Source organism: Oryctolagus cuniculus, chromosome 8 (genome assembly GCF_964237555.1).
Source record: "Oryctolagus cuniculus chromosome 8, mOryCun1.1, whole genome shotgun sequence".
In the NCBI taxonomy this organism is placed as follows: domain Eukaryota; kingdom Metazoa; phylum Chordata; class Mammalia; order Lagomorpha; family Leporidae; genus Oryctolagus; species Oryctolagus cuniculus.
Window position 1 is genome coordinate 17874697 of NC_091439.1, and position 12063 is coordinate 17886759.

Consider the following 12063-nt stretch of genomic DNA (forward strand, 5'->3'; position numbering starts at 1 on the left):
TGACTTACATAGTGCACACTGTAGGGTCAGATCATGGGGGTGAGGTATGAATGCTAGTCTGAGGGTTTTGCATCAATATTGTAAACAAAAGGGCAGTACAAAAAACTGATACTGCAGGGCCACGAAGGAAATAATTACAGGCCGCTGGGTTTCAGGAACTAATTTTTAAGGGAGCCTAACTTCCTGTAGTAGCCGGGCTGGAAGAGCCTGCTGGGTCTGAAGACCCAGCCCGGAAGCCAATAGGTTCCGCCCTCTCCCTTTGCCCCGCCCCTTTCTCGGAGCGTCTGAGAGCTGCCCCAATCCCGAGTCCTAGAGTAGTCTAACTCCGCCCCCGGAGGCCCGCCCCGCCCCTCTGTTTCCCTGGAGACGCTCTCGGCGTCCCCTTCCTTTAGCGCCTGGCTGCGGGGCCACGGAACCTCAGCGGGAGGAGGGGGCGGAGTCCAGCATCTGTCACCGGTGGGGGACTCACTTCGGGGGAACGGAAAACCGGAGCTGTAGCCCGGGGCCAGTCCAGCGAGGTTCGTGACGGCAGAGGCGAGGCTGGGTCAGAACTTTTCCAGCTCCTAGGAGGGGTGGGCTGTAGGCTGGAGAACCCCTCCTGGCCTTTCTCCATCCGCGGGTCTCTGACTTCCGGAGAAGCTCGTCACCTTTTACCTGAAGAGACGCAGAGGAAGTAGGGAAAGGCACGCTGCTTGCTCCCCAGCTCGCTTGACCCTCTGAGGTCGGAGTGGAAAAGTAAACAGGCTCAGAGACCAGTCCATTAGCCTCGATTAGAACTAAGTAGAGGATAAAGGGAGCTCAGAAGCTCTAGGTTTCCGGAGAAATACCTTCATCTCCTGAGTTTGACAGAACAGACTAATGGCCATCCCTCACATCATCTTTGTATTGGAAGACATTAGTCCATTTGCATAGTTCAGATATTTTGGTGTTCTGTTGAATTAGTGATTGGAGCTGCATTTGTTTTTGTTTTTGTTCTTGAAGCTCCCCTAAACATAGGAGACACTCTATGAATGAATGTGGGATGAAGAGAGAAGTTATCCCACTGGCCGACTTTTAACTTTTTCTTTCTCTCCTTTGCTGGTGCTCTGTGCTCGCTGGTTTTCAGGCTGAAGTGTAAGTGCAGGCTCCTTCTTCAGCTGTCACCTGCAAATGTAAGTCAGGTGAACCAGGGTCTCTTTTCAAGCACTTTTCCTGCTTTCTGCTTTGATTGAACTTGCAGTAAGTGTCAGATGGTAGGAAGTACTTGTTCTGTTTAACAACCTAGCAAATTACCCGCGACAGAATGCAAAAGGTGTCCAAAATTCTAATGCAAGGGACAAAGACTTAATGACTGTTGAAACTCATTTATGTGCAGTTTTTTTTTTAACTTTTAAGGAACATAATTAATATCCTTTCTGTAGTTCTCTTTAAACTTTCATAGTCTAAGAACTTGGTGATAATCTGAAGAGTTCTAACTCTTAGTGGTTTTCAGTGGTGATAATCAGATCTGTCTTGAAATCTCTCGATCATATACGATAAGTTTACTTGCAGTCATTTGTTGACTTCACTTTTCTCCTCCCTGCTCTTACCCCCCAAAGTGACTGAACTCAGGAGACACTGGTCCGCCTCAGACATGGTCCCTCCAAAAGTAGCCTTGGTCTACACAGTTGTAGGCTTCCTCCATGGAGGGCATCTCTGGGGATAGTGGGGAGAAGGGTTAGCCTTTGAAGAATTCTACTTGGGGGGCCAGAAATTTAAACTCACACCGTGGGACACATCCACCTGACCTAGCACTCTCAAAGCTTTCATCCTGTATTTCTCCATTCTCATTTGTCTTTGCATGTGGGGGCCAAACATAGAGACTGCAACTGTGATACGGGAGCCAACCAGCAGATCAAAGAATGCACCAAATCTCTTCTGAATACCAACAGTGGAATGGCTTCAGGCGGCCTTTTGATCTTTGTCTCAGCCCCTGTGGTGCCACTTGTAGCGCCGCCCACTTGCTGTCTTTGGGGGGAGCTGCCTCTGGGTCCTCCTGACAGACTGCTTCAGTCTGGGCTCCTGGTGCTAGGCTCATTTTGGTACTAGCCAGAGAGGTACCCCTCAGTGTCCTCCCCTGCTCACCTGAGCAAGTCCCCTTCCTCTAGTCGTACCCTTCTTGCCTGTATTCCTCTGGGATTGAGCTGGAAGAACCCTGATGCAGTGTGTTGGGGAAGGTTGATATGACCGGTTTCTGTGACAGGCCTGTGTCTCTCACCCCTAGTGCTAGTCCCGTTTTTTGTGGGTGAGTGTTGGTTGAGCTCATCCAGGAGCTGGAACTGCTGTCTGACCAACACTAGGAAAACAAGGCAACTCATGTTAATAAACAGAAGCCACACTTCACTTTACAGGTGTAATTCAGACCTGAAGTGGCAATATGCTAGGCATACTTAACATTTTTTTCCCACTTGCTCCCCCCTTTTGCTGCTTCTATGAGCTACAATACAGCTACTTCCTACAATCAGAGATATCAACATAAATTAGACTGAACTTAGAAGGCATAAAAGAGCAGTGATTAATTAGGTGAGAAAATAATTTGGTACAGGATCCCTTTAAATAGTTGGTGATTTCAAATGTTATGTGTCTATCCATAAAATTCAGATTACGTGATCAAATACTCATATGTAGCCATGTACTGATGGTGAGAAACAAAATGCCCTTTCTGAACCAGCATAAAGCAGGTTAAGATGTGGAGGTTGAAAGCAAGGAGAGACCTTCCCGATTTCCACCCTAATGCTGAGCTTAAACTTTCCAACACAGATTGGATGAGGGTTAGTTTTGCAATATGCAGTTAATAAGTTTTTTCCCACTTTATCATGCAGCTCTCACCACCCCCCCTTCAGAGTTTGTGCCTTGAGGCTTGCCAGCAGGGCTTGCAATACTTACATTCAACTAAATTTAAGAGTAAAGGTGCTCCTGCTGCTAATGTTCTCAGATCAGAGGAGAGCAAAATGAAGGCACTGGCAGCTGAAACTTTAATGGCAGGAAACGTTGACTCAGAATTTGAAAAAAGAAAAAAAGAATTGCAGTTGATCCGTGTAACAAAGAAGACATGTTGCTCTCCATGTATATCATTTGCATTTGATTTCATGAGATGCTTATATTTTCTAGCAGAATTCATCTAGCCTAAGCAAACATCAAAAGGATACATTTTATATAGTCTACTGGTGAGCTAAGTTTTGTGAAGATGCACAAAAGGGCTGAATGGTATATGTTGGCTGGATGGTATATGTTGGCTGGATCAGGACTTCTGCAATGTGCTCCTCTGGCTGTCTAAAAGTAGTTGAGTCTTCCTACTGTTTAGGGAAATTGCAAGTGCTGTTCCACATTTTGAAGCTCCTTGCGATGGTGCAGAGAGGGTCTGGCCCAATGCCAGTTGCACCCAAAGTGAGGCTCTTGGAAGAGTCTTAAAGCATGGAATGCCCCGTCCAAACCAAGCATAGTTGTTTTCTTCTCTCCTTTTTGAAATCCACTAGGACTAGATGGGGCAGGATTAGGGGGAGAGGTGAGTCGGGTTTACTCTGTAAGTTTGGAAGATGGTGCAATACAGAGATGGCACAGCTTCTCTGAAGTAGGCTCGTGGGAGGTAGATCTGAGGAACCTTTGGTGCCCTCTCAGACTTGTACATGGGGCTCAACTATGTTGGTTATAACTTCTTACCTCAAGTTCTGCATAGTCTTACCATTTGGTAAGTTCTGGTTGCTCAAGTAAATCAACTAGTTAAGAAGCATCTGTTCCAAAAAATTGATTTCTCTCTTTTTTATTTAATTGGAGAAAGAAAGAGAAAGAGAAAGAGAGAGAGAGAAAGAGAGAGAGAAAGAGAGAGAGAGAGAGAGAGAGAGAGAGAGAGAGAGATATCCCATCTGCTGTTTCACTCCCCAGGAACATAATCCAGGTCTCCTATCTGGGTGACAGGGACCTGACCACTTGAACTAAGACCCCATCCTACCAGAGTACACGTTAGCAGGAAGCTAGAGTCAGGAATGGAGCTGGAACTCAAACATAGGCACTCCAGTACTGGATGTGAGCATCACAACTTGTGTCTTAACCAATGTGCCAAATGTCTACCCCTGCAAAATATTTTTAAATTAAAAAAATAATGAAATCACTAAATTACGAAGTTATGGGACCTAACGTAGTATATTTTCAGTGTCTTAAAGGAGTAGACTAGTACTGCTGTTTAGACTGTGTGCTTTAAAGTGATAATTGCATAAAAATAAGTGAAAATTATGTTTCATGGATCACATTACGCCTTGATAAGCTGCTTCATATTAGGCTTCTGTTATAGCTAAAATAGCAATCTATGTGAGAATTATCTCTTTAATTATGTGAAAGCATATTTTTAAGCCAACACAATTATCTTTTCCAGAAACACAGATCCACCCATTTCTACATTAAATTTCCAAATATTTCCCCTCAAGCCATAGTGCCCTTCCTACCCTTATCCCAGCCTGACTCCCATTGTGAGACCCCTCTCCTCCATCAGCCCCACCCCACCATGACTTTCTGGCACTGGAGAAATACTGTGTCTCTACTGTCCAGAGGGAGCTCTGTCTCAGGTCTCCCCAACTCTACTTCCCCTTACATCACCATCCTGTCTCACCCCATGTCAGAGCAGCTTCCCAGGTAGCCTCTCTGCTGTTGACATTTTCTCTCTGTGGTCTAACCTCGAGAGAGAAGCCAGAGTGACCCTTTCAAGGTGAAATCACTTCTATGCTCAGAGTTCTCCAATGGATTTTTAACTCAGAGTAAAAGCCACAGTTTTTATAATAACCCTCAAGATCCTACAACTTTGGAACATCACCAAAATTGTCCTTATTTTTTTTCATCTCTAACTTTTATTTATGCCTTTGCTATTGATGAATATTTGTGTAGTTTCTAGTTCTCTGCTTTATTTTACACTATGGAATCTCATCATCTACAGCTGTCTGTACTTGGCTTGTTTGTGTAGGGCCACACTTGTATTATGGATTGATTTTTGTGTTTTTGTTCACTGCTACAACCTTGATATCTAGAAGAGTGCTTGGCACAAAGTAGGAGCTCAATAAATTTCTGTCGAATTTATTCACAGCAAGATTGGTTGTGCGGGCCATTGAAGAAGGAGGTACCTTTCTCTGAAGGGAAGAAGGAACCTCCACTTTGATATGGCCTTGTCTAAATAAGATTGGAGTTGGTGAACTCTAGAGACTTCCAGAGCCTTGGCAGCTCATGACCAGAGCCTCAGGTGATTACTGACATCATAAATAAGAGTGTCAATTGTTAAATCAACAACGGGAGTCACTGTGCACCTACTCCCCATGTAGGACCTCTGTCCTTAATGTGTTGTACTGTGCAAATTAACGGTAAAACTACTACCCAAACAGTACTCTATACTTTGTGTGTCTTTGTGGGTGTACACTGTTGAAATCTTTACTTAGTATATACTAACTTGATCTTCTATATATAAAGATAACTGAAAATTAATTGTGATGAAGAATGGGATAGGAGAGAGAGTGGAAGATGTGATGGTTGCGGGTGGGAGGGAGGTTATGCGGGGGGGGAAGCCGCTATAATTCAAAAGTTATATTTTGTAAATTTATATTTATTAAATAAAAAAAAGATTGGTTGTGATAGGTCACATGGGTAGTCAATACTGGATAAAAGTCATTTAAAACCTAAACAAGTCTTCTAATTGCTTAGTGAAGCTAAGAGTGGAGATTGAAACCAGTAGATACAGATATAGTGGGGGTGGGATTGGGAGACTGGGCTTTTGGATGCCTTTCTGTTTAACAGAAGCGTGGATTCTTTTGCATCTGAGAGCATTTGCAACATGGGACAAGCTTTCTCAGACATCATGCCCACATCTCCTCCTCTTTGGGATAAGTTTTAGACAACTGTATTTTATAGACTTGCCTTCCTTGTTGTTCATCATGTGGCACAATGTATTTTCCAAAGAGGCCTCGGCAGTATCTTTCATCCCACATTCACTTCCTGTAATGTGACTTTGATACTCTGCTCTCAGTAGATGCTCTGTGTTCACTGACCTTAAATCCTGGAAGACCTGTTACCATAGAGGAAGTGAAGGTATATCCGAGGCCAGACCCCGAAAGGGGATGCAGTTTCCGACTGGATTTTCTTTGGGATCCTCATCTCTGTGCCTTGATCTCCCAAGAAGAAATCCAAGGTTGCCATGCTGTGAGGAAGCTCTGTTAAAGCTCTAGCTAATATTTAGCACCAACCACCAGACCACCAGATACAGGAGTCAAGACTCTTATAGATATGTACTGTCCTCCACCCCTGGGTTACCCCAGCTTCTGAGTCTTCCCAGGAGAGACCCCAGTCGTCATGGACAAGAGAGAAGCTGTCCCTGTCCAAAGTCCCAAGCCGTGTACACTGTGAGAGATACAGCTATTTCAAAGAACTGTTTAAAACCACTGAATTGTGAAGTGCTTCATTAAACTAGTAAATCTGTGTGCTTTCTCAGGGCAGCTATCTTGTTGAAAAACATTCTTAGCATCTATCGTTTCTAAGGGAAGGTCTTTATTTGTGAGTGATAAGGTTTTAGGAAAACAGCAAAGTGTGAGCAATTTTCAATTCTTGACTATAACAAGAAAAAAAAAGCATAAAAATTGGAAATCCATAGCCAACCTAAAATTCTTCACTGTAATTGCAACCATCCCCCTTAACAAAACTCTCACAATGCTGCTGATTGTCTGAATCAGCAATGCTTTCAACCAGATTATTCTCCTTAATCCATTTTGTTTGTGGTGGAAATGCAGACAAGTAGTAAACTGGTCAAAAGGCAGCCAGAAGAAAATAATGAGGGAAACAACCCGCAGAATCTACTTGCTAAATATTGTTCCCAAGGAAGAGAGCTCTAGATCCTGCGCACACAGATGACAGGCTGTGGGTGCTAAGAATATCTTAAAGGATTCTTTGAAGATTGATTCTTTAGAATACTCTTCCTCCATATTCATTTATTTATTTATTTATTTTTATTTTTTTATAGTCCAAAATGACCACCCTGCCTCCACTGCCCGTGACACACCCAAAGCTTGTGACCTTAGCCAAACAGAAGCTGCCATGCTCCCGTGGAACCATTCCCAGGTATGTGCCTCTGGCTTTCATTTTGTCCTCCCACACAGAAGAAATGTCCTGTAGTAGTGCCCTTCAGAAAATAAAGTAAACAGAAAAATAGTTCCATCTTTTCAGATATTCAAATTTGCTCTCTCAAAAGGATTGATGAACCTTATTCAAATATGATGACAACTGAATTTAGCTGTCCAACCAGTGTTAATTTGATCATTTTATTTCCTATTGCAAGTGTGTCACGGTTCTTAAAGAGTTTTGAGGTAATTTTCCTTTTGTAAGTATGTGCAGGAGACAAAGCAGAAGCATTAGGAATGAAACGCATGTCCATGAGATCCCTCCTGAGTGCTGACTGCTGTTTCATGGAAGGAGGGTGCAGCTTGATTCCTAGGGTAGATGGCAGGCACAGTTTAGCTCATGAATTGATGCAGGGGGCCTGGAAATACATCCATAAACTGCTGCTACCTGTAGATGGCTGCTAAACTCTAGGAGTTGTCACTGAGAAAGTACATGGCAGAGAATTGGATGTATTTTATCACAATTGTGAATGTTAACAGAGTTGGGCTACTTTGAAGTGGCCACATACTTTCATTGACCTTTAGTAATATAGGGATTCTTCATCAATATAAATAATTTCCAAATGTAAGTTTATTTCCTTTATATGCATACCATTCAATTCCTGTAAGGCAAAATGATCAAAGTATTATGAGACTTGTTCCTCTCATAGCTCATTTTTAGTATTTTTTTGGAAAAACCAAAGGCCCAGGCCCAAAATAAATATACTCAGCTGAACTATCATAGAAGTTCTTTTAGGATAGCAAATCAAAATTTTCTTTTTTCTGTAGCTGAGAAATATTTCAATGTATGCATAATTTGTGTATAAATGTTTTGATATTTGATCTTTTACTTTTGAATGCTGTGAAATATGTGCGAAGTCTGAAAAAAGCCTGTTCTTCCTGTCTTATTTAATGATCAGATTTGCATTTTCTCTTCAAGACGAGCAAAAATATAACCCAGTCTCACATCCCTACAATCAGATAGAATTTAAAGAAAACTTTTTCTTGCATCCATTTTTATTAAGAAAATTATTTTTATCATAACCATTTAAGGCAACATTTATATTAATATTATTTAATAGCTTCTGAATAAATACAGATATTTGTTTAGTCCTCTGTCCCAATGGTTATGGGAACTTGTTAACATTTTATTTTTTTAAGATGCAAAGGTATGAAGAATGAATGTCCTACAAGTATAATACAGTTCTCAAAAAAGTCTTCTTAAAATCATTTTGCACACCAAATCTTTAATAGTAATTAGAGATCTTATGTGTGTTTTTTTAAAAAAACTATCCAGACGGCATTTTCAGAGCAAAATAAGTTTGGAATAAATACAGTTTACACATTTGTATCAAAGAGGAGTTTCTGGTTCAAGATTCTGTGCCAAACAAATGTAACTTCTTGCAACTGGAAAGTTATATCGTGAAACAATGTGACTAAAACGAAGACTCCCCAAGCTCTGAGGATGACACTCAGTTTACATTGGATTATTGCAGTGTGTTCATGTTGTATTTATTTACATTCTGAATTTAATATTCTTCCCTATCTTTTTCCATTCAAGAAATAAAAATTTGGAAACTATCAATCAGCAACCTAACCATAGCTGTTGCAGAACATTTATTATATATAGCATTATAGTCTGATATTTCTGTTCTCCTGGTGGCATTTTATATATTTGGTATCTTTTCAACTTGATAAGGCAGTGCTTTATTATTTCTTTCCATTTCATTTAGGTCTCAATTGATCAAAGAGAAAGATGACATAGATCATTATCTGGAGGTGAATTTCAAAGGATTGTCAAAAGAGGAGGTTGCTGCGTAAGTATAACCTCTTAAAGGTGCTTTAATATAAAGTTTGTTTCTTTTGTCTTGCTTCTTTATTGAAATTCGAATTTTACTGTGCAATACATTTTTTCATTGCAATGTGCCATTTAAAAATTAAAGTTCATATTAAATAGTGATAAGTCATGTCTATTGATCTTACACATTTCAAAGTCTTTAATTTTATGGCTCTCAAAATTCTCATATTTACCAAGATATTATACTATCACATTTGCAATATTTAGTTGTGGCTGTGCCATTAATTGCTTATTAACCTTCATTTTAAGATGTATTGCTTCGATAGGGAAGAAAAAAGCTTTAAGAGAAATATTCACACATGTTTTCCCCTGATGATTAAAAAACAAAACAAATCTTGATTAATATATCTTCTTCCTTCCCTCCTGAGAACCCACAAAAAGAATAACTATTCATTGGTTAATTTAAAAATAATTCTAAAGTGTATGCCTTTATTTTTTAAACAAACATTGTAAACTTTGTGATTTTTACTACTAGTTAGAACATAATTTATGGACTCAATAAAAGGACTATAAGAATCCTTATAGAATACTGACAAGTCACTAGCAACCAGCAATGAAAGTTAAACAGGTTTGATGTTTCTTACTTAAAAACTGAGTGATTCTGTTACCATCGGATCTTGAGATGTGTGTTAAAAATGGAAATACAATAGATGCACATGCATCTTAGGGAGTTTGTAATATGTTTCAATTAAAATACTTTATGCAGAAAATGTTTTTAAAATATTTTATTAGTATTGTCCAGGGCTGTGGAATTATACAGAAGTGTTCCTATTGATTTTTTGGCACAAGTTTCATATATCCTAAAAGTTTCATATATTCTAAGTCTCTGGATATACTTCATTTTATCAGATACTATCTTTTTCAAATTGCATATAGTGTGGGAAAACAAAGTAGTTCATTCTTTCTATAGGCATTTCATAGAATGAAAAAATTTTACAGGAATCTAATCACTCACTTTCCGAGAGCTCTTTAAACTGCCATGTGTTGTATCTGGGATGTTCCGTTAAATGCTATACTGATTGTTAATTCATTATCTCTCCATGGTAACCTGTTGGATAAAACTAATGGCCAGTATTGTATGATTGCACAATTGCGCCTAAAGCTAAAAATGTATTTGTGATATTTACATTCTGATTTAAAAATAATTATATCCAAATACTTTAATTGTCTTATAAATTACATTAGGAATTAAACTAATTGGGAATTAAACTTGTTTTATATAATTCAACAGACTGACATCCATATTCTAAAAATTTATTGATACATAAGCTTACAGTGCAGACTGAAGAAAAATTTTATCTAAGACTACAAAAGAGGCTACAGCATTACATTTTCTCTTAATAATAATACCAAGGATATTACCTCATTGATTTCAAATTCATTTTCATGCTACAGAAAACAGTAGCACTGGTCATTTCCTGTCCTTCCTATTATATTCCCTTTGGGGCTTCCTGCCCTTGAGTAGTATCTTCAATGAAAGCCCTTTCAGTAAGCTAGTGCATGCAAATCATTGGTATGAAGATAGCTTGAGCACAGCACACTATTATCCTTTGATTGATATACATTCTAGAGCTCATGCACACAAATTAATTGCACAATATAAAGAAAAGGAAAATTGATGAATGACTTGAGCATCTCCCAGCAATGTCGAGCAGATGCTGTGAAGAATTATGAATATTCTGTTAGCAAAGCAATTGCTGCATAATATTCTTTATTAGTCATTCATCTCTAAACAGATACATTAGTCAACAAATATTTACTAAGTACTTACTTTATATCTATTGCTAAGTTTTTCACAGTGAGAGAGACAATGATATTTTATTGTAAAGTACTTGACCATATCCTGGAACCTTAATGTCTATTTGAGACAATAAGACCTATGAACAGGAGACACATGAGGAGTGAATGAGTGCTGCTTCTACTGTGGGATGCAACCTAAAGGCCAATGATGGCTATGATGGTAGGGTGACACTTAACAAGGTTTTGAGTTTGGCTCCCTGTCTAGTAGTATTATAAATCTTCAGCATGGAAGGATAAAAAGGGTAGAAATGGAAGAATCAAATTTTCCATCAGGCTAAAGGAAGACCAAGGATATATGGACAGATTTTGTGGCACAGTGGGTTAAACCACTGCTTGCGATGCCTACATCCCTAATTGGAGTGCTGACTCCAGTTCCCGTACCTCTGCTTCCAATCTAGCTCCCTACTAATGAATTCTTTTTTTTTTTTTTTTTTTTGGACAGGCAGAGTGGACAGTGAGAGAGAGAGAGAGACAGAGAGAAAGGTCTTCCTTTTGCCATTGGTTCACCCTCCAATGGCCGCCGCGGCCTGCGCGCTGCGGCCGGCGCACTGTGCTGATCCAAAGCCAGGAGCCAGGTGCTTCTCCTGGTCTCCCATGCAGGTGCAGGGCCCAAGCACTTGGGCCATCCTCCACTGCACTCCTGGGCCATAGAAGAGGGGCAACCGGGACAGAATCCGGTGCCCGGACTGGGACTAGAATCCGGTGTGCCAGCGCCACAAGGCGGAGGATTAGCCTATTGAACCACGGCGCCGGCCCTTACTAATGAATTCTGATAGGCAGTGGATGATGGCTCAAGTGCTTGGGCCCTGCTGCCCACATGACAGACTTGGATGAAGTTGGCCTGGCCTAGCCTTGCCTGTTGCATTCATTTGGGAAGCAAGCCAGTGAATGGAAGGTTTATCTCTCTCCCTCTGTCTCTGTCTCTCTCTCTTACCCTCCCATTCTGCCTTCCCAGTAAGTGAAAATAAACAAATAAACTTTTTTTTAAAAAATCTATGATATATATTCAAATCTTTGTATTTCCTTTTTCTTCACAACAATGATAGATTTATATGTATTCAGTAATATAACAGATATACACTTAACTCTGATATTCTATAATGTGTACAGGCTCTTTTTCTAGTCCCCAAAATAACCCCTTATAATCTAGCTCAAAATGTACCAACCAACATGTAAATTCCATGCACTCTGATTTCCCCCCTATTGTGGTAGGTAGAGGGTTTCTGTTCTCTTTAAGGATTTTCCCTGTACTTTACTTTGGAT

The 12063-nt window shown here is 40.1% G+C and overlaps 1 protein-coding gene across 5 annotated transcripts in view; it reads left to right on the top strand.

The window, feature by feature from the left end:
- Positions 1–362: 362 nt before the first annotated feature.
- TTC29 (tetratricopeptide repeat domain 29) overlaps positions 363–12063 on the top strand; it is a 263775-nt gene continuing 252074 nt past the window's right edge. The window contains exons 1-4 of one of the 5 annotated variants that reach the window (XM_051820003.2): positions 364–518; positions 1106–1218; positions 7007–7104; positions 8876–8959. In XM_051820003.2, coding sequence (XP_051675963.1) covers positions 7013–7104; positions 8876–8959 — 176 coding nt within the window. In that variant the 5' untranslated portion in view covers positions 364–518; positions 1106–1218; positions 7007–7012. Of the gene's footprint in view, positions 519–1105; positions 1219–5089; positions 5243–7006; positions 7105–8875; positions 8960–12063 lie in introns of those variants that run through there. The other 4 variants (XM_008267378.4, XM_008267377.4, XM_051820002.2 and 1 more) reach the window with 4 other exon arrangements.